This window comes from Puma concolor, chromosome C1, assembly GCF_028749965.1.
Source record: "Puma concolor isolate L17-30 chromosome C1, mPumCon1.1.hap2, whole genome shotgun sequence".
Taxonomy (NCBI): Eukaryota; Metazoa; Chordata; class Mammalia; order Carnivora; family Felidae; genus Puma; species Puma concolor.
Genome location: NC_141674.1, coordinates 75,616,086 through 75,639,127, shown reverse-complemented (window position 1 = coordinate 75,639,127; position 23,042 = coordinate 75,616,086). Strand labels below are relative to the sequence as shown.

At 38.6% G+C, this 23,042-nt stretch overlaps 1 protein-coding gene across 4 annotated transcripts in view; it reads left to right on the top strand.

The window, feature by feature from the left end:
- The window catches only part of KYAT3 (kynurenine aminotransferase 3), a 74,151-nt gene that overhangs the window by 22,807 nt on the left and 28,302 nt on the right, over positions 1 to 23,042 (top strand). For all 4 annotated transcript variants that reach the window (XM_086717469.1, XM_086717471.1, XM_086717470.1 and 1 more), the window contains exons 3-5: positions 15,163 to 15,221; positions 16,003 to 16,147; positions 19,784 to 19,933. In XM_086717469.1, the coding sequence (XP_086573595.1) occupies positions 15,163 to 15,221; positions 16,003 to 16,147; positions 19,784 to 19,933 (354 nt within the window). The remainder of the gene's footprint in view (positions 1 to 15,162; positions 15,222 to 16,002; positions 16,148 to 19,783; positions 19,934 to 23,042) is intronic.

Genomic DNA, 23,042 nt, shown 5'->3' with positions numbered 1-23,042 from the left:
ATTAATGTTTTTTTTATTCTTGAGAGAGATAGAAAGATAGAGTGCCAGTGGAGTAGGGGCCAAGAGAGATCGGGACGCAGAATCTGAAGCAGGCTCCAGGCTGTCAGCATAGAGCCTGACACTGGGCTTGAATTCATGAACCGTGAGATCTCAGCCCGAGCTGAAGTCAGACACTTAACTAAATGAGCCACCCAGGAGCCCCCCTAATAAATTCCCCTTTTTGCCAAAACTGTTTCAGATGGAGTTTCTGTGCAACAAGAGAGCTGATTAACAGAGCTTGGGAGCTTCAAAGGCATCTATGCACTGGTCTGTTTCTCACTCTTAAAGCTAGGAAAGAGTATAGCAAAGTTTCTTTTTAGTCAGGTTAGGGAACATTCAAATTTCTAGCAAATTCAAACTGGTAAAATGTCAATAAAGTATGCAGTTTATTATACAGTAAATTATGCAGTTATGCGCATTTTCTTTTTAAAATAGATCCATTTTTAAAAAAAAATTTTTTTTTAACGTTTATTTATTTTTGAGACAGAGAGAGACAGAGCATGAATGGGGGAGGGGCAGAGAGAGAGGGAGGCACAGAATCGGAAGCAGGCTCCAGGCTCTGAGCCATCAGCCCAGAGCCCGACGCGGGGCTCAAACTCACGGACCATGAGATCGTGACCTGAGCCGAAGTCGGACGCTTAACCGACTGAGCCACCCAGGTGCCCCTAGATCCATATTTTTAAAAAAAGACTCTTAGGAAGTAAGTGTTAAGGAATGAAGGGAAACGATACTACGTGTCATCATGGTGGTTGTTGGAACATCAAATTTTATACCTTACATTTTCCATAAAAGTAATCAAAAGTTGTGTGGTTAGGTAGTTTAGCTGGAACTAGATGACTATAATATTGATGACATTTCATTTTTTCTTGTGGTAATGAATACTTTACAATGTTACAATAGGGCATTCATGGGGCGCCTGGGTGGCACAGTCGGTTAAGCGTCCGACTTCAGCCAGGTCACGATCTCGCGGTCCGTGAGTTTGAGCCCCGTGTCAGGCTCTGGGCAGATGGCTCAGAGCCTGGAGCCTGTTTCCGATTCTGTGTCTCCCTCTCTCTCTGCCCCTCCCCCGTTCATGCTCTGCCTCTCTCTGTCCCAAAAAAAATAAATAAACGTTGAAAAAAAAAAAATTTACAATAGGGCATTCACCTTCCACATCAGACTTTAAAGGAAACAGAGCAGGAACCCTATAATTAAATAAATGCACAGTGGAAACACACTGGATATAACAAATGCTCAAACAATGAATGACTAAAATGTATGGATACTTATGTATCCATAAGTAACCTGAAATAATGTCTGCTAATTAAAAGTGAAAGTTTTATGATGACTAATAAAAACTTAAAAAAATTTTTTTTTTTTTACGTTTTATTTTATTTTTGAGAGAGTGTGAGTGGGGGACGGGCAGAGAGAGAGGGAGACACAGAATGTGAAGCAGGCTTCAGGCTTCAAGCCGTCAGCACAGGGCCCGACGCTGGGCTCAAACTCACGAACCGTGAGATCATGACCTGAGTCGAAGTCGGACGCTTAACCAACTGAGCTACCCAGGCGCCCCGATGACTAAGAAAATTAGTAAAATGTTTAAGGTACTCTGTTAAAAGACAAGGCAAATGTTAAAAAAATCACATGTGATTGCAACTATACCTAATTCATAGATCTGAAAGATAATAGATGTTTTGGCTGCCCAGCAGCTGGGCACCACATCAAAGGGGTGCCCACTACAAGCTTGTTTACTTCCTTCTCCAGCCTGGTCTTGACGCACAGGGTCTGTCTGCTTCTCATGTCTGATTATTGTCTTCACCTCTCTAACCACTAGCTTTGTTTTTTTCTGTTTTTGACCTTTTCTTGCACTCTTTATCTTTGTTACACTTGACCCAGTCCATGCTTCATAGATGTTAACAGCCTCAGCTTCCCCAGCTTCAACCCACCTTTTGGGGAAACTTTTTCTACACCTATTCTATCCCACCTATATGCAGCATGTCTTACAGACAGTCTTAACAATATATGCAGTTGAAACTTTAGTATTCTAGAGTCTTAGGATAATGGGTAATATTTTTTCTTTCTTTCCAAAGTTTCCTTGTTCCAACACCATTGCAATAAACATTTTAAAGACAATAGCAATAGGCCTTTTTCTCATTTCTGCCAAGAGTGGCATCTAGTGGTGATTCTTTAGAACTGCACTTTTCAGCCACAAGTTGATTAAAAAAAAAAAAAGAAAAGAAAATCAAAGAAGCAGATGCTACTATTACTACTACTATTACTACTATTCACTAGCAGTTTTGTGTTTATAATGTAACAGTATAATATATGTATGCCAGGAATTAATCTACCTGGGAGCAGAAACCACCTCATGGAGTTAGCTGGCTCAGAAATTATACAAGCCTTGCAGATTTCCCAACATACATGTGAGGCAATTCCCCATAGGAATCCAGTTTTCTTCACATTTTAAAAAAATTATTTATTGTTTAATTTACATCCAAGTTAGTTAGCATATAGTGCAACAATGATTTCAGGAGTAGATTCCTTAATGCCCCTTACTCATTTATACCATCCCCCCTCCCATAACCTCTCCAGCAACCCTGTTTGTTCTCTATATTTAAGAGTCTTATGTTTTGGCCCTCTCCTGTTTTATATTATTTTTGCTTCCCTTCCCTTATGTTCATATGTTTTGTACCTTAAATTCCTCATCTAAGTGCAGTCATGATATTTGTCTTTTTCTGAGTAATTTCGCTTAATATAATATCCTCCAGTTCCATCCACAGAGTTGCAAATGGATTGCCTTTTTGATTGCCGAGTAATACTCCATTTTATATATATATATATATATATATATATATATATATATATATATATATATGTATGTATCTCACATCTTCTTTATCCATTCATTCATCGATGGACACTTGGGTTCTTTCCGTACATTGGCTATTGTCGATAGCGCTGCTATAAACATTGGGGTGCACGTGCCCCTTCAAAACAGCATACCTGTATCCCCTGGATAAATTACTAGTAGTGCAATTACTGGATTGTAGGGTGGTTCTGTTTTTTATTTGAGGAACCTCTATACTGTTTTCAAGAGTGGCTGCACCAGTTTGATTCCCACCAGTAGTGTAAAGGGTTCTTCTTTATCTGCATCCTGGCAACATCCATTGTTTCCTGAGTTGTTAATGTTAGCCATTCTGACATGTGTGAGTTGGTATCTCATTGTGGTTTTGATTTGTATTTCCCTGAGGATGAGTGATGTTGAGCATTTTTCATGTGTCGGTTAGCCGTCTAGATGTCTTCCTTGGAGAAGTGTCTATTAGTGTCTTTTGTCCATTTGTTCACTGGATTATTTGTTTTTTGGGTGTTGAGTTTGATAAGTTCCTCACAGATTTTAGATACTAACCCTTTATCTGGTATGTCATTTGCAAATATCTTCTCCCATTCCATCGGTTGCCTTTTAGTTTTGCCGATTGTTTCTTTCCTTGTGCAGAAGCTTTTTATCTTGATGAGGTCCCAGTAGTTTCATTTTTGCTTTTGTTTCCCTTGGCTCTGGAGATCTGTTGAGTAAGAAGTTGTTGCAGCCGAGGTCAAAGAGGTTTTTGCCTGCTTTCTCCTTGAAGATTTTGATGGCTTCCTGTCTTACATTTAGGTCTTCCATACGTTCTGAGTTGAATTTTGTGTATGGTGTAAGAAAGTGATCCAGGTTCTTTTTTTTTTTTTTTTTTTTTGCATGTCACTGTCCACTTTTCCCAGCACCATTTGCTAAAGAGACTGTCTTTATTCCATTAGATATTCTTTCCTGCTTTGTTAAAGATTAGTTGGCCATACACTTGGGGGTCCATTTCTGGGTTCTCTATTCTGTTCCATTGATCTGAGTGTCTGTTCTTGTGCCAGTACCATACTGTCTTGATTACAGCTTTGAGTACGTCTTGAAGTCCGGGATTGTGATGCCTCCAGCTTCAGTTTTCTCTTTCAAGATTACTTTGGCTATTCGGCTATTTTATGGTCCCATACAAATTTTAGGATTGTCTGTTCTAGCTCTGTGAAGAATGCTGTTGTTATTTTGATAGGGATTGCATTGAATATGTAGATTGCTTTGGGTAGTATTGACATTTTAACAATGTTTGTTCTTCCGATTCAGAAGCATGGAATATTTTTCCATTTTTTTGTGTCTTCTGTTTTTTCATAAGCTTCTGTAGTTTTCAGTCTATAGATTTTTCCCTCTTTGGTTAGGTTTATTCCTAGGTGTTTTATTGTTTTTTTTGTGTGTGCAGTTGTAAATGGGATCAATTCCTTGATTTCTCTTTCTGTTGCTTCATTGTTGGTGTATAGGAATGCAACTGATTTCTGTGCATTTATTTTATATCCTGTGACTTTGCTAAACTCATGAATCAGTTCTAGCAGTTTTTTGGTGGAATCTTTTGGGTTTTCCATGTAGAGTATCATGTCATCTGCAAAAAGTGAAAGTTTGACTTCCTCCTTGCCAATTTGGATGCCTCTTATTCCTTTGTGTTGTCTGATTGCTAAGGCTAAAACTTCCAATACTATGTTGAGTTAACAGTGGCAAGAGTGGACATCCCTGTTGTGTTCGTGACCTTAGGGAGAAAGCTCTGTTTCCCCCATTGAGGAAGATATTGGCAGTGGGTCTTTCATATATGGCTTTTATGATCTTGAGGTATGATCCTTCTGTCTCTATTTTCTTGCGGGTTTTTATCAAAAAAGGATGCTGTATTTTGTCAAATGCTTTTTCTGCATCTATTGAGAGGATCATGTGGTTCTTGTCCTTTCTTTTATTGATGTGATGTATCACATTGATTATTTTGCTGATATTGAACCTGCCCTGCATCCCAGGTATAAATCCCACTTGGTCATGGTGAATAATTTTTTTAATGTATTGTTGGATCCGGTTGGCTAGTATCTTGTTGAGGATTTTTGCATCCATGTTCATCAAAGAAATTGGTCTATAGTTTTAGTGGGGTCTTTGTCTGGTTTTGGAATCAAGGTGATGCTGGCTTCATAGAAAGAGTTTGGAAGTTTCCTTCCGTTTCTATATTTTGGAACGGTTTCAAGAGAATAGGTGTTAACTCTTCTTTAAATGTTTGGTAGAATTCCCCCTGGAAAGCTCTCTGGCCCTGGACTCTTGTTTTTTTTGGGAGATTTTTGGTTACTACTTCAATTTCTTTACTGGTTATGGGTCTGTTCAAATTTTCTATTTCTTCCTGTTTCCGTTTTGGTAGTTTATATGTTTCTAGGAATTTGTCCACTTCTTCCAAATTGCCCATTTTATTGGCATATAATTGCTCATAAGATTCTCTTGTTACTGTTTGTATTTCTTCAGTGTTTGGTTGTGATCTCTACTCTTTCATTCTTGATTTTATTTATTTGGGTCCTTTTTCTTTTTGCTCAAACTGGCTAGGGGCTTATCAATTTTGTTAATTCTTTTCTTTTTTTGAAATTTATTTATTTTTGAGAGAGAGACAGAAACAGTGTGAGTGGGGGAGGGGCAGAGAGAGAGGGAGACACAGAATCTGAAGCAGGCTCCAGGCTCTGAGCTGTCAGCACAGAGCCCGATGCGGGGCTCGAACCCATGAACCGTGAGATCATGACTTGAGCTGAAGTTGAACGCTCAACCACCTGAGCCACCCAGGTGCCCCCCCCCCCACAGTTTTATTAATTCTTTCAAGGAACCAGCTTCTGGTTTCATTGATCTGTTCTGTTTTTTTGGTTTTGATAGCATTGGTTTCTGCTCTAATCTTTATTATTTCCTGCTTTCAGCTGGTTTTCGGTTTTATTTGCTGTTCTTTTTCCAGGTCTTTGAGCTGTGAGGTTAGGTTGTATAACGGAGACCTTTCTTCCTTCTATAGGAAGGTCTGAATTGCTATATACTTCCCTCTTATGAGCACCTTTGCTGCGTCCCAGAGGTTTTAGGCTGTGGTATTACCATTTCCATGGCTTCCATGTACTTTTTAGTTTCCTCTTTAATGTCTTGGTTAGCCTATTCATTCTTTCAAAAAAAAATTTTTTTTATGTTTATTTATTATTGAAAGACAGACACAGAGTGTAAGCAGGGGAGGGGTAGGCAGAGGGGGAGACACAGAATCTGAAGTAGGCTCCAGGCTCTGAGCTGTCAGCACAGAGCTTGACACAGGGCTCGAGCCCACAAACTGCGAGATCATGACCTGAGCTGAAGTCGGTCGTCCTACCAACTGAGCCACCCAGGCACCCCACCTATACTCCAAGTATTTGTTATCTTTCCAAATTTTTTCTTATGGTTGATTTTGAGTTTCATAACGTTGTGGTCTGAAAATATGCATGGTATGATCTCAATCTTTTTGTACTTGAGGGCTGATTTGTGTTCCAGTTTGTGATCTATTCTGTGATCTATTCTGGAGTTCCATGTGCACTCAAGAAGAATGCATATACTTCGGCTTTTGGATGAAATGTTCTGAATATATCTGTTAAGTCCATCTGGCCCAGTGTGTCATTCAAAGCCCTTGTTTCCTTGTTGATTTTCTGTTTAGATGATCTCCTTTGCTGTAAGTGGAGTGTTGAAGTCCCCTACTATTATGATGTTATTGTCAATGAGTTTCTTTGACACAATGTTTGTGATTAATTGGTTTATATATTTGGGTGCTTGCACGTTGGGGGCATAAATGTTTATATTTGTTGAGGCTTCTTGATTATGATATAATGCAATTCTTCACCTCTTTTTACAATCTTTATCTTAAAATCTAGATTGTCTGATATAAGTGTGGTTACCACAGCTTTCTTTTGGTGACTATTAGCATGATAGATGGTTCTCCATCCCCTTATTTTCAATCTGAAGGTGTCGTTAGGCTTAATATGGGTCTCTTGTAAACAGCATATAGATGGATCTTGTTTTTTTATCCGTTCTGTTACATTCTGTCTCTTGATTGGAGCGTTTAGACCATTGACGTTTAGAGTGAGTACTGAAAGATATGATTTATTGCCTTTCTGTCACCTATAGAGTTGGAGTTTCTGGTAATGTTCTCTGGTGCTTTCTAGTCTTTGTTGTTTTTGGTCTTTTTTTTTTTTTTCCCCCTCATCTTTTCTCTCCTCAGAGAGAAGTTAAAATTTCTTGCAGGGCTGGTTCACTAGTCACAAACTCCTTTAATTTTTGTTTGTCTTGGAAACTTTTTACCTCTCCTTCTATTTTGAATGACAGCCTTGCTGGATAGAGAATTCTTGGCTGCATATTCTTCCCATTCAGCACATTGACTATATCCTACCACTCCTTTCTGGCCTGCCAAGTTTCTTTGGATAGGTCTGCTGCGAACCTGATATGTCTTCTCTTGTAGGTTAGGGACTTCTTTTTTTCCCTTGCTGCTTTCATGATTCTTTCCTTGCCTGAGTATTTTGTGAATTTGACTATGATATGGTCGGTTTTTGTTGAATCTAATGGGAGTCCTCTGTACTTACTGGATTTTGATGACTGTCTTTCCCCTGGTTAGGAAAGTTTTCTGCTATGATGTGCTCACATAGATTTTCTACCCCTTTTTCTCTCTCTTCATCTTCTGGGAACCCTGTGATTCTTATGTTATTTCTTTTTAATGAGTCACTGAGTTCTCCAATTTTTATTTCATACTCTTTTGCCTTGGTCTCCTTCTTTTTATTTGCTTCATTATTCTCCATAAGTTTGTCCTCTGTATCGCTGATTTGCTACTCTGCCTCATCCATCCTTGCTGCCATGGCATCCACTCGAGATTGCAGCTCAGTTGTAGCATTTCTTATTTCATCCTGACTAGTTTTTACTTCTTTTATCTCTGCAGAAAGGGATTCTAATCTATTTTCCACCTCAGCTAGTATTCTTAGTATCATGATTCTAAATTCTGGCTCAGACATCTTGCTTGTATCTGTGTTGATTAAGTCCCTGGCTCTCATTTCTTCCTGTTCTTTCTTTTGGGGTGAATTCCTTTGTTTCATCATTTTGGAGAAGAAAAGGAATTAATAAAGTAAAAAAATAATAATAAAATTAAAAACAACTCAAAGACATCAAATAAAGTATGCTAGATCCTAGGTCTGTTTTGGTGTGGTTGTTGAAAGAAGCTTGATAGAGAAAAAAGGGAAAGATAAGGAGAAAAAAAGGAAAACTGAAAATTTGAAAAAATGAATACAATAAAATAGAATAAAATGAAATGATAAAAGTAAAACAATTTTAAAAATTTACAAAAAAGTAAAAAATGTAGAAAAAATTTAAAGAAAAATTTTTTAATATAAATGGAAAATACAAGTAGATTTTTTTCTGTATTCAAGAGTAAGAAAAGAAAAAGGAAAAAAATTGAGTAAAAGGACCAGCGAACAGAATGCAGTATGATTGAAATTATATCTGTTTTCCCAGAGAAGTCAAGCTATGAAGTACTTTATAGTCTGCAAACTAAGCAGGCAGAGAGACTTGTGTTTGTCAAGAGCACTGTTGGCCCAGTTGGGCAGGGCTTAGAGTAACAGGTCCATTCTCCACTTGATGGCCCTGCTTAGCTTACTGGGAGTGCTGTGGCGCATGTAGACATGTATGCTTATCTGCAGGAAGGGTGAAAATGGCAGCACCCAGCTACCCAATCTCTTGTATTGGAACTCTGTGCTCTCTACAACCGGCACTCTCCTTTGTCTCTGGCTTCCGTCCACCCCCCGCTTCTAAACTTCCTGTGATAAAGCCGTCAGGCTGCCAGGCAGCACCTCCCTCCTGAGTTTTATCTCAAATGGGGCTGTGTTTTCCAACCCCTCACTTCTATGGGACTGCAGCTTTGACTCACTCAGACCTTCTGGGGGAGGGTCTTACTGAGCAATGGCCAAGTGCCAGCCATCCCTCAAAACGTTCAGGAGACTGCACTGCTGCCAATGCCCAGAGCCTGTGTCTGGGTGCCAGCCTGCCTTGGAAGAAGTTCACACGATTCTGTAGCAGCGGTGTTTCAGGGTTTATGGAAAGTCACAACACACATCTGGCACCAGGCTTCCCCCGTAACATCTTTGTTCCAGCACCAGCGAATGTGGTTGTTCTCCAGAGTCCACTGGAGAGTCCACTCCAGAGTCCCTTTTCCTGTGGGGTGGCTGCACAGTCTCTACCAAATGTCATATTAGCAGGGGAACCACCTCTCCCCATGTGGCCTGAGGACGTCTCCAACCTTGCTCTCTGCTCCTGGGGATTCTCCCTTTCCACCAGAGCACCTCCAGATGTTGAGTTGCGAAGTTTCAGACTCTGCTCCCCCTGTTTATAGAGTCTTAATGGAATTTAAACACTCTTCTTTCTCCTTTCTCCCTTTTGTGTTCAGTCTCTGCAGCTGTTTCCACTTTTCCACTTTCTCTCCAGCTGCTTTTTTTTTTGGGGGGGAGGGTTTTTTTCTTGTACTCTTCCCCCATCTCCATCCTCTCTCTGCAAGGAAAAACAGCTCCCTGCCCTCCACAGCTTCTCTCTCCCCCAGTTCTCCTCTCCGTGCTGCGTACCTGCCAAGTTCTGTGGTTCAGATTGTGCAGATTGTTGTGTTAATCCTCAAATCAGTTTTCTAGGTGTGCAGGATGGTTTAGTGTTGATCTGCCTGTATTTCAGGGTTGAGAGACGCAATAAGAAATCAGTTTTATTTTCATTTCCGAAGACTGGATCTCCTCTGAACAGCAATTCTTATATAGTGAGAATTTCCATCTTCTGCTGAATCCTGATGTTTTTGGACACTATAGGGTGTCTTGTAAATGTTCACCACTGTTTTAATTTCCTCGGGCTGCCTTAACCGTACTACAAACTGAGTGGCGTAAGCAACAAAACTGTATCAGCTCACAGTTTTGTAGGCTAAATTCCAAGAGCAAAGTGTACCAGGGTTGGTTTCTTTTGTATGATGTCAGAAAGAGTCTGTTTATGCTTTTCCCCTACTTTCTGGTGGTTTGCTGTCAATCTTTGGCATTCCCTGACTCTCTTCTTTCATCTTCATGTGACATTCTCCCTGTATACCAGACTGTCCCTAAATTTACCCTTTTTATAAGGCCACTGTCATATTGGATTAGCGCCCCCCCTCCCCCCACCAACCCGTGACCTTAATTTAACCAATTACGGCTGCAGTGAACTTATTTCCAAATAACATCACATTCTGAGGTACTGGGTGGTAGGGCCTCAACATGAATTTGGAGGGGACACAGTCCAACCCACAGCAATCCTTGTGCTTTCAGACTTTAATTTCTGCTATGTTGGTATCAGGCTTAGCCATGAAATTGCTTTGGCCAATATAATGTGAGGAGAAGTGGTGTGTGCACTTTAAGCAGAAACTAAAAATTTGTTTCTCTCTGCTATGAATCTGACAGTATTCCAAATAGAGACTATTTTATCAGCTTATGTCTCAGAGTGACCGTGACATGGAGCAGAGTAGCAGCTGACATTGAGTGGATATATTGTATGAAAAAGAAATAAACCTTCATTATTTTAAGCCACCAAGACTTTGAAGTCATTTGTTACTGAAGCATACATTAACTTAAGCTGACTGACACAGTAAATACCTAACTTAAGCTAACTGATACTGTAAATTCACTTCTAATGTGGAGATTTTCTTCATTCATCAGAAGTTTGTTGAAAAATTACTATGTGATAGGCATAGTTTTATGTGTTGGACACTGTGATAGTTAATTTTATATTAACTTGATGAGGTCAAGGAACCCAGGTGTTTGTTCAAACACCAGTCTGGATGTCTCTGAAGGTGTTTATCAAGTGAGATTAACATTTAAATCAGTGGACTTTAAGTAAATTGTCCTCTATATAATGTGAATGGGCCTGATCCAATCAGTTGAAGGCCTTAGGAGAAAAAAAGACTAACACTCCCCTAGGAAAAGGGAATTCTGCCGCCAGACTGCTTTCAGACTCTGAGCTGTAATATCAACTCTTCTTGGGTCTCCAGCCTCCTGGACTGCTCTGCAGATTTCAAACTTGCCGGCCCCCACAAGTCACATGAGCCAATTCTTTAAATAAATCACTGTATATATGCACATCCTATTGGTTCTGTTTCTTTGCAGAAACTTGATTAATACACATATCAGCAGACAAGCTAGAAACAATCCTCAGAGATTATAGTCTAAGGAAGGATGTACATAAATAAAGAGGAAAATTACAGTGTTATGTAGTAAATGCTGGAAAATACTCCATGTAATAGGAGTACATAGAAAGAGCATATAACCTTGACTTACGGAGTCAGAAAACAGCCTCTGGAGGAAATGAAGTCTCACATGAGAAGTGAAAGTGGCAAGTGGATTAGGAGTTAGCCAAATGCAGAAGCAGGGTGGTGGGGACCAGGGATTGAATTGAGTATAGGACATGCATTCTCAGTGGAGGAATTATTGCCCTTAAGGGGAGAAAACTGGTATTTGGCAGGTGAAATCAACCATAACTATTACACCTTCTTGTGACCTTGTAAAACTGAATCCTTACCGACAAACTCATACTCCTTCATTTATGGGGCAGTGGGGGAGATGAATAGAAGAAGCATCTAAAAGGTCTCCTTAAGGGGGCAGTGATGAAAAAGGTTGAGAACATTGGTGTAGAAAGACCATTAAGGTAGAGGAATGATCACATGGAAGCTACAGAAGTAAATTAGTATATAATAACTAGTATATACTAACTAATTTACTAAATAGTATACTTAGGTCTGTCCTTAATCTTTGGGGACTTTTAAAAGTAGAATATATTATAATGTAAAGGAACTATTCATGTTTATGTTACCTTCCTGCATTTAACCTCTTCCATAGGGACCTATTTCACCTGTAAACATCTGTTTCTTTAAAAAAATTTTTTTTTAACGTTTATTTATTTTTGGGACAGAGAGAGACAGAGCATGAACGGGGGAGGGGCAGAGAGAGAGGGAGACACAGAATCGGAAACAGGCTCCAGGCTCCGAGCCATCAGCCCAGAGCCTGACGCGGGGCTCGAACTCACGGACCGCAAGATCGTGACCTGGCTGAAGTCGGATGCTTAACCGACTGCGCCACCCAGGCGCCCCAGTAAACATCTGTTTCTATTTGCAAAGATTTTCAGTAGCCATGATGACTGATCCTATCTGTGCTTTGCTAGTTATGTCATGTATCAGATCCAAGAGTTACTAATTTCTATACTATGACTGATTTATATACTATGACTATTTCTATACCATTAGAATGGTTGGGGTATCGGGGTGGGACAAAGCAGAAGCAGGGAAGTGGTGAGAGAAGAGGCTGTTCTGAACACAAATTTTAAAATTAAATCTGGATATGTGATCTGCCTTCAGTTACCTAAATAAGGAAAATTGGACTTTATGTCTAAATTATCTGCTGCAGACTTTGCTCACTTTTTTAATATATGAATCTGTCCTTTGTGTGTGTAGACACATGCTGAATGAATCATTAAGTTTTAAACATTTTTTTAGAAATGTTGTTTCTAAGGACAGTTGTTAAAATATCTTTTTCTGTCTATCATGCTAGGACTTTTTGTTTTATAATTGTAGTTTCTAGAATAGCATCATGTTAAGGTGGGTACTTAATCATAAAGCTATTCTGGAAGGTGCATTAGCCTCTGGAGAATTTGCATGTGATTTACGTCACTGGAGTTTCAAAGATTAAAAAATAGAAGAGTAAAAAGATATTTTTCTGGGTTCCATTGTTGGAATGCACAATGGTCTATTTAGTAACCGTTATCATTATCTTCCTCCGTGATTGAATTAAAATTACTTTAATATTCTATTAGGAAAATCTTTGTTAAAAATGCTGCCAATCATTTTTATTTTTCCCCCAGCAGCTTGTTAACAGTGAATTCAAGGCTAATTCAGTGCTTTGGGAATATAGTATAAACTTAATTTTAAAACCTAGAGAACTAAGAAATTGTATGTTATACCATCAATTTTAACTTTTAATATGAGAGAGACAAAATCTAAAGCAGGCTCCAGGCCTCATGCTGTCAGCACAGAACCAAACATGGGGCTTGAACCCACAAACCGCGAAATCATGACCTGAGCTGAAGTTGGACTCTTAACCGACTAAGCCACCCAGGCACTTCAGACTTGATCTAAATTTATAATATACTTTTTTTAGGAGGCAGTATTCTTGTACTATTTTTTGAAAGGTCTTTTTACATAAAAGACAATATATAGAAATAGGTCTGAGTATGTGCTCTGGAGTCAAACTGCCTGGGTTCAAATCCTGAGTTGAATCTGTTTGGGTTTTGGAGCGCCTGGGTGACTGAGTGGGTTAAGCCTCCAACTCTTGATTTCAGCTCAGGTCATGATCTCACAGTTTTATGAGTTCAAGCCTCGCATCAGGCTCTGTGCTGACTGTGCAGAGTCTGCTTGGAATTTTCTCTCTCTCTCTCTGCCTCTACCCACTTGCACTCCCTCTGTCTCTCTCAAAATAAATAGGTAAAATAAATTAAAAAAAAAAAGAATCTGTGTGGGTTAAAATGTTATACTAGCTTTTATAAACTTGGTCAGATAAGTAAAGTTCTGTAACTTTATCCTCTGTACCTCACTTTACTCCAATGTAAATGATGGCTGATAAGAACTACCACATAGAGTTGTTGTGAATTGTATATGAGTTAAATATGTAAAACACTTAGAACAGTACCTGGTATGTACTCAGTACTCAATAATGTGAACTATTGGGGCACCTGGGTGGCTCAGTCAGTTAGGCGGCCAACTTTGGCTCAGGTCATGATCTCGCAGTCTGAGAGTTGGAGCCCCGCATCAGGCTCTATGCTGACAGCTCAGAGCCTGGAGCCTGCATCGGATTCTGTGTCTCCTTTTCTCTCTGCCCTTCTCCCATTCATGCTCTGTCTCTCTCACTCTCAAAAATAGATAAACATAAAAAAATTAAAAAAAAATAATGTGACTATCAACAATAGCCAAAGTATGGAAAGAGCCCAAATGTCCATCAATGGATAAATGGATAAAGAAAATGTGGTATACACAATGGAGTATTACTCGGCAATCAAAAAGAATGAAATCTTACCATTTGCAACTACGTGGATGGAACTGGAGGGTATTATGCTGAGTGAAATTAGTCAGAGAAAGACAAAAATCATATGATTTCACACAATGGAGTATTACTCGGCAATCAAAAAGAATGAAATCTTGCCATTTGCAACTATGTGGATTGAACTGGAGGGTATTATGTAAGTGAAATTAGTCAGAGAAAGACAAAAATCATATGATTTCACTCATATGAGCACTTTAAGAAACAAAACAGATGAACATAAGGAAAAGGAAACAAAAATAATATAAAAACAGGGAGGGGGACAAAATAGAAGAGACTCACAAATATGGAGAACAAACTGAGGGTTACTGAAGGGGTTGTGTGTGGCAGGGGGGGTGTGGGCTAAATGGGTAAGGGGCATTAGGGAATCTACTCCTGAAATCATTGTTTCACTATATGCTAACTAATTTGGATGTAAATTTTAAAAAATAAAAAATAAAATTTAAAAAGTGATGTGAGCTATTACTATTTGGAGCTCTGTATTGAGTTTTAAAACCATTTGTTGAGTGCTTCTTGTATGCAATACAAGAAACTTACTTGTGGAGCTGTTCATTACATCTTACCTAAAATGATCTTCAGAGAATGACTCAAGGTATTTTTTTAAACTGACTTTTTTTTTTAGTATCATTATTGTTCTCTTTAGTACATTTCAGGCCTTCAAATCAGTTTATGTTTTTTAGGCTGGGATGATATTTTTGATCTTATGTGAGAAGATAAACATCTATGGTTCCTTAGAAAAAGCATTCCTTGGGGCAGTAGGTGGGAGAGGACTTCCTCTTCAGAATTTTGTATTGACAAATGCTACACATAGCATTTGTCATTGTGGTACTGCTTTTTCTGTGATGACAATAGGAAAAAGGTAGTTACCCATGATTTTCTGACTTTTTGAAAATGTTTTAAATGTTTTACTTATTTTTGAGAGAGAGACAGAGAGAGAGCATGCGCAGGTGGGAAAGAGACAGAAAGAGAGGGAGACAGAGGATCCCAAGCAGACTCTGCGATGATAGCAGAGAGCCCATTGTGGAGCTCGAACTCAGGAACCATGAGATCATGACTGGAACTGAAGTCGGATGCTCAACTGACTGAACCACCCAGGCGCCCCTTGAATTTTTATTAAAGAAATTTAAAAACACTTTCAATATTTATATCTTTCAGAAAATGTCTTTGAAAATCACCAATGCAAAACGAATTGAAGGCCTTGATAGTAATGTGTGGTGAGTACCTCAGAGTAAACAATAATAATTTGGTGAAGTTTTTTTTCCTATACATTTTATATACTCACCTATATTGGGAATTTTTAGCCTCATCTACAGTCTACAAATAAAAGCACTTATTTTAATTTATTCATTAAGTGGAATCGTAAGGAAGTTAAGGATCCATACACTGATTTATTCATTTAGCACATGTGTTAAGCCTGCAAATAGAAAAAAGAACAAATTTGGATGATGCCCACATGGCACTTAATTTGTAGTCCATTAGCTAGCAGCTGCTGGTGTGGTTGAGGAAAAAAAATAGATGATGGAACTGTCGGTATCATGGAATTGAGATTTGTAAGAAATTTTTAAGTTAATTAATTCAGCTATCATCTTATTAGGTAAAGTCATTTTGTAGGTGGTAAAATTTTGGGGGGAACTCATTTTTTTTTTTTTATTTGTAAGACTAAAGTAGGTCTTAGTTTTTCAGTTTTAATGTTAAGATTATGAGGTATAAGGGATGCCTGGGTGGCTCATTCGGTTAAGCATCCAACACTGGGTTTCAGCTCAGGTCATGATCTCATAGTTTCATGAGTTCGAGCCACGTGTCGGGCTCTGTGCTGACAGTGCTGAGCCTGCTTTGGATTTTCTATCTTCCTCTTTCTCTTCTCCTCGTCCACTCATGCTGTCTCTCTTTCTCTCTCAAAGTAAATGAATAACATTTTATAAAAAGTAAAAAGATTATGAGGCATAAAAATCTAACTTTGTAATTATGGTACTCATTAGTATTTTTTAATTTTAGGATTGAATTTACCAAGTTGGCCGCAGACCCCTCTGTTGTGAATCTTGGCCAAGGCCTTCCAGATATATCCCCTCCTGTATATGTAAAGGAAGAATTATCAAAGATTGCAGCAATCGATAGCCTGAACCAGTATACACGAGGCTTTGTAAGTATATTAAGACCATGTGTGACATGAACTTGTATTTTATATTGTATTGTGTGTGAAATGTGAAGTGAACTTCTATCAGTTCTGTGTAATTGGCTTTCTGGGGCCAACTGTCCCAAACAGATAATCAGAGAAACCCCCATCCTTGCCCTTATCTCCTAGAAGGAGCCACCCCCAACTTCTAATGCCTCCATAGTCCTTTACCATTGTTCCAGCATAGGGTCTAATGGCAACAAGGAAGAGAGAATATTCTTTTTTTTCCGCAGTTTTTTTTCTTAATTGCAGTGGAGTTAACATTCAGTGTTATGTTAGTTTCAGGTATACAGTATAGCGATTCAGCAATTCTGTACATTACTCAGTGCTCATCATGGTACATATACTCTTAGTCTCTATAACCTATTCACTTGTCCTCCTACTCATCTCCCCTCTGCTAACAGATTAGTTTGTTCTCTATAGTTAAGAGTATGGTTTTTGGTTTGTCTCTGTCCCTCTCTCTTTTTTTCCCTTTGTTTTGTTTCTTAAATTCCACATGTTAGTGCAATCATAAGGTATTTGTCTTTCTCTAGCTGTCTTCTTTCGTTTAGCATTATACTCTAGCTCCATCCATGTTGTTGCAAATAGCAAGATTTCATTCTTTGTTATGGCTGAGTAATATTCCATTGTATATATTTAAATTTTTTTCTTTAACGTTTATTTATTTTTGAGACAGAGAGAGACAGAGCATGAACGGGGGAGGGTCAGAGAAAGGGAGACACAGAATCTGAAACAGGCTCCAGGCTCTGAGCTGTCAGCACAGAGCCCGACGTGGGGCTCGAACTCATGGACCGCGAGATCATGACCTGAGCCAAAGTCGGCCACTAAATCGACTGAACCACCCAGGCACCCCCCATTGTATATATTTATACCAACTCTTCTTTTTCCATTCATTCTATTGATGGACACTTGGGCTGCTTCCATAGTTTGGCTATTGTAAATAGTGCTGCTGTTAATATAGGGGTGCATATATCTTTTCAAATTAGTGTTTTCAAATTTATTGGGTAAGTATCCAGTGGAATTACTGGATCATATGGTAACTCTGTTTAATTTTCTGAGGAAGCTCTGTACTGTTCCACAGTGGCTGTACCAATTGGCATTCACACCACTAGTGCTAGAACTTCCTTTCTTCACCTCCCTGCCAACACTTGTTGTTTCTTGAGTTTTTTATTTTTGCCATTCTGACAGCTATAAGGTGATATTTCATTGCGGTTTTGATTTGCATTTACAATTCTATTTTTAATTTTTTGAGGAACCTCTATGCTGTCTTCCACAGTGACTATACCAATTTGCAGAGAATATTCTCTCAATGCACATATTTTCTCTGCCATTAACACATGCAGTTATTAGGCCATCAGCACTGGCCTCTTAATTAATAACCTCTTTTTCCAATTAGTTACTTTCTTCCTCTTTACCTGTCTATCAATCCCTATCCTTCTGTGATGAAATACTTAGGATATCCAAAGATTCCTAGATTCTACAAAAAAAGTGCCACAACGTAGTAAGTGAATTGAGCAAGGTTTCAGGGTATAAGGCCAATAGATAAAAATCAATTGTATTTCTGTATACTAAAAATGAGCAGCTGGTTAAGATTTTTTGAAATATCATTTATAATAGCATCCCATCCCAAAGCGTTAAATATTTGGACTGATGTTTTAAAATATACACAAGATCTGTGTGCTGAAAACTACAAAACATTGCTGAGAGACATTAAAGAAGACCTATATAAATGGAGTCATAATGTGATATTCAACAGACTGGGAGACGGAATATTGTTGTCAGTTCTCTCTAAGTTGATCCATAGTAGAGTTCGGCAGCCTATGGCCTTGATCCGTATCTGACTCACTCCTGATTTTGTATAAATAACGTTTTATTAGATCATAACCATGCCCATTCTTTAAATATTTTTCAGGTTTTATAAATATATGTGAGTATGTATGTATATGTGTTTGTATGTTAGTATAAGCACAGGGAATGGTGTTGCACTGTCACCAGGCCGTGGATGACATTGGTCACCTCAGGGAGACGAGATGGAAGGTTGTTGAGGAGAGAACGTAATTTTTTTTTTTTACACATCTCTGCCTAGTTTTAAATATTATATGAAGCATACTTTATTTTTATAAGTAAAAATTTCTTTAAGACACAGACCCTTATAATTCTGAGGTAAGATGTGTAGTGTTTATAGTTGCTTTCAGATCACCCTTTGCTAGAGTTTGTTAGAACTGTTATTAAAATGAAATTCAAAGGGAATTTTGGATTTCTGGAAGTAGTGACAATCTTCTCCTGCTCTTTCCACAAATCATGTATATTTTTTTGAGCTTGAATTTAAGTAGTCTTTTCTCTTGCTATTATTTTTTAGTTTAGTGGCTTTGTTCTATCACCTCCCCTATTATTAATTATACTTAATTTCTCTAATATTGTAATATCTCTCATCTCAAAATATGAGAAATGTGCTATAGCTTTGTTTTTATTGGTTTTAACTGTGTGGGAGTCTGTGACATACTAGCTAACATTCTGACAAAGGTGACAAATAAAAGTATCTTTGAAAAAAGAGCCTCCTTTTCACATGAACTGGGATGGATAACTTAGGATGACCAAAGGCTACTGTACTTCATAAACATGGGGTATATCCTGCCAACCTCCATCTTGTCCTGTGTCCTGACCCAGTTTATTCCTCCAGAGCTCTAGGTGCTTTGCAAACAAAGGCACTTGCCCTGCACTTAGACCCTTATTTGGAACTGACAGAAAATCAAGGTCATTCTCCAAAAGCAAAAACAAGAGGTACATGCTACACAAGAAAAAATAAGTAATAGTGACTTTGATACCAGATAGACAAAGAAGGGGAATGGGAAGGGAAATAAAAGAGAAAGAGGGAAGAACAGGGAACATAGAAGGAGAGAATTGAGGAAGCACTAATCAAGGAGTTAAGACTCCCCGCATGTCTCCGACTTTGTGCATTTATAGTCCCTTCGTTCCTCTGGTGAAGGTTGTTCTCTTAGATGACTCCTCCCCTCTTGGCTGTCATGAAGAATGTCCTGCTTCCTCCTAACATTAGCTCTCACGTCAGCACTAATGCGTGTTTCTTTGGGGAATTTGTGTTTGCCCTCACTCTGTCATCCATTGATTGGCATAATAACTTACTCTTTGGTAACCTGGAAGAACAGATTCAGGGTATATACTGTCAATGCAGGCTTTTTAATTTTAATTGCAAAAAAGTCCAACTCTATTCAGTATAATTTAATTACTGTCAAAAATAAAGTAGTTCGATATGATTTCATGGCTGTCCAAAAAGGTACTGTCAAAGGTATATTTGGTATTGATGTCAATTTTTATCAAAGCAAACATGTTGGAATTTTGAATTCCAAACCAATCATTTAATGGGGATTTTTAGTCATTAGCAAGTTTTCATGACCATTCATGTAGGAACTGTCTGTGAGTAGAGAAAAAAATGTTTTTTATTTTCATTAAAAAAATAAAAATTTTATTTGGATAATTATAAACAAAAAACCGAAATTTTAAAAATTCTTTCATTTTAAATCCAGATTGCTTCCAAGAAGTAGATCCCATAATCAAATTCAAGGTTTTTTCTTTTTTATTCAACAGGGTCATCCATCGCTTGTGAAAGCTCTATCCTGCTTATATGAAAAAATTTATCAAAAGCAAATCAATCCAAATAAAGAAATCCTTGTGACAGTAGGAGCATATGGATCTCTTTTTAATACCATTCAAGGATTAATTGATGAGGGAGATGAAGTAAGTATATTAAGATTATCATCTTACCCATAGCAATCATTATTATCATTTGTATTGCCTTTGAATCTGTTACTTATTTTACACTATTTTTAATTATTTTTGAAGTATAATGCATATGAGTAAAATTCACAGGTCTTAAGTGTACAGCTTGATAAATTTTTTTTTTCAACTTTTTTTTTTTTTTTTTTTTTTTTTAATTTTTGGGACAGAGAGAGACAGAGCATGAACGGGGGAGGGGCAGAGAGAGAGGGAGACACAGAATCGGAAACAGGCTCCAGGCTCCGAGCCATCAGCCCAGAGCCCGACGCGGGGCTCGAACTCACGGACCGCGAGATCGTGACCTGGCTGAAGTCGGATGCTTAACCGACTGCGCCACCCAGGCGCCCCTAGCTTGATAAATTTTTTACCCGTGTGTATATTTACATATATCCATATATCCATGTAACCCCAGCCAGATGAAGATATAATACATTCCCAGCACCCAGAAGGATGCCTCTTCCTAGTTAATATTCTCCCAGAGGTAACCACTCTTCTGTCTTCTATCACCATAGGCTCATTTTACCTGCTCTTTAATGTAGTATAAATGGAATCACACAGTATGTTCTTGAATTGGCTTCTCTCATTTATCATTATGTCTGTGAGATTCATCTGTTTTGCTGCATGTGACTCATTCTTATTTCTATAGCCTATCTAGAGAAGGGTAAGTGGAAGAGGCCAACCATGATGGGGAAAATGAATCTTTAGTTTGCACTACTAAAATTATCCTTATCTGAACTCAGTCAGCCAGTATTTCATCAGTGTGTTTTTGTGCCTGGCACTGTTAGCAGCAGCATGTGAGGGATGTGTAACAAGAAGGTTGAGTGATTTCTGCTTTAGTACTGGGACTCTTTCCCCATTATCATTCCAATACCCCTGCTTCAGTATTTCCTGACCTCTTTCATTCATTCAGAAATCACTGAGGATCTCCCATAGTAGGCACTATGGGAGATTTTTAAAAGACAGTTTCTGGGGCGCCTGGGTGGCTCAGTTGGTTAAGTGGCCGACTTCGGCTCAGGTCATGATTTCGCGGTCCATGAGTTCGAGCCTCGCGTTGGACTCTGTGCTGACAGCTCAGAGCCTGGAGCCTGTTTCAGATTCTGTGTCTCCCTCTTTCTGATCCTCCCCCGTTCATGCTCTGTCTCAAAAATAAATAAACGTTAAAAAAAAAAAATTTAGGGGCGCCTAGGTGGCGCAGTCGGTTAAGCGTCTGACTTCAGCCAGGTCACGATCTCGCGGTCTATGAGTTCGAGCCCCGCGTCAGGCTCTGGGCTGATGGCTCAGAGCCTGGAGCCTGTTTCCGATTCTGGGTCTCCCTCTCTCTCTGCCCCTCCCCCGTTCATGCTCTGTCTCTCTCTGTCCCAAAAAAAATAAATAAAACGTTGAAAAAAAAATTTTTTTTTTTTAAATTTAAAAGACAGTTTCTGTGTGGAAGGAGTTCCCCATCTAGTAGAGGAGATAGACTCGCAAGCAGGTGAATAAGAATGTGTGTGTATGTTACAGTAGTGACAGAAAGAAGTGATTGACTCTGCTAATGTAGGCCTGGGAAACTCCAGAGAGGCACTGCTGAATATTTACCATGATCTATGTTGTTAATTCCTTTCTTTGAACTCTCATGGCACTCTCTGTACCTCTTACATAAAAGATACTGCTACTACATTGTATTATGTTCCTCTTTTACATCTCTAATTCTCTGTGTTATGCCAGACAATAAGCTACTTAAGGAAACATCTTAAGGAAGTGCAGTTACACTTTCATATACATAATCTCCTTTAATCCTGTAAAATAGTTGAAAGTTTTATCTCATTCTTTGATGTTGTTAATCCTTTGTTGCTTCCTCTTTTTGCATCCCAGAGGCTCAGCCCTTGACCTTCTTTATTCTTTCTTCCCTGATCACTGTATCTGATATTTTGAAATCACACACGTGTCACTTTCTGTCACATTGACCTGTTTTATTTTCTTTATAGTATTTGTTATTATCTGAAATTATCTAATTTACTTCTGTTTTTTTCTTGTTTATGGTCTCTCACAGTAGAAAGTTTATTGCTATACTGCCAGTCCCTAAAATACTGAGTGCTCAATAAATACTCTTCAGAAAGTGAGGGGAATTATTCCCATCATAAAAATAAAGAAATTACAGCAAAGAATATCAAGTATATTCTTTCAATTTTACCTCCCTTCCTCCCAGTTTTCTTTTATATCTCACTTCAAATCAGGTACTAGGTTTCTCACTAGGGTTCAAAGATAGGTCATCTTGGTCCCTGAGAATTTCACAGACTGATTAAGAGCTTACAGTTCCCTTGAGGGAAAGATCCATTCCCAGAGGGAACAAACAAAGTTCATTTCTTTGTACTTCCCATTACCTAACACCTAACATAGCAGATTGTATAGTAGGTACTCAATGTGAGTTGAATGACTAGTAGAAACGAAGGGGCTTTAGAATGTAACAGCCTTATGTGACTTTAGTGAGAAAGGCCTTGAAGAGTTACTTCACATCATATGAAATACACATTAAATGTGCAAATTTAGAACAAGAGTTAGTGGTGTGCCTGGGTGGTTCAGTTGGTTAAGCGTCCAACTTTGGCTCAGGTCATTGTCTCACAGTTTGTGGGTTTGAGCCCCACATCAAGCTCTGTGCTGACAGCTCAGAGCCTGGAGCCTGCTTTAAATTCTGTGTCTCCCTCTCTCTTTGCCCCTTCCCCCATTCACACTCTGTCTCTGTCTCTGTCTCTCTCTCAAAAATAAATAAACATTAAAAAAAAATTTGGAGCAACAGTTAGATATCACTAATTTAGCCAATGAAAGTTAAGTGAGACAACTTAGTGTTGACTTAGGAAATTATAGTTATCCAATTTCCTAAAGCAATTTGACTGTATGTATGTATAATGTGCCCTAAAAATGTTTCAACTCTTTGATCTAGCAAAATAACAATCATGTGAATTTATTCAACCGTTTAAAAATAGAGAAACTACAGGGGCACCTGGGTGGCTCTGTCAATTAAGCATCTGACTTTTGATTTTGGTGCAGGTCGTGGTCTCACAGTTGTGGGATTGAGCCCCACATTGCACTGAGT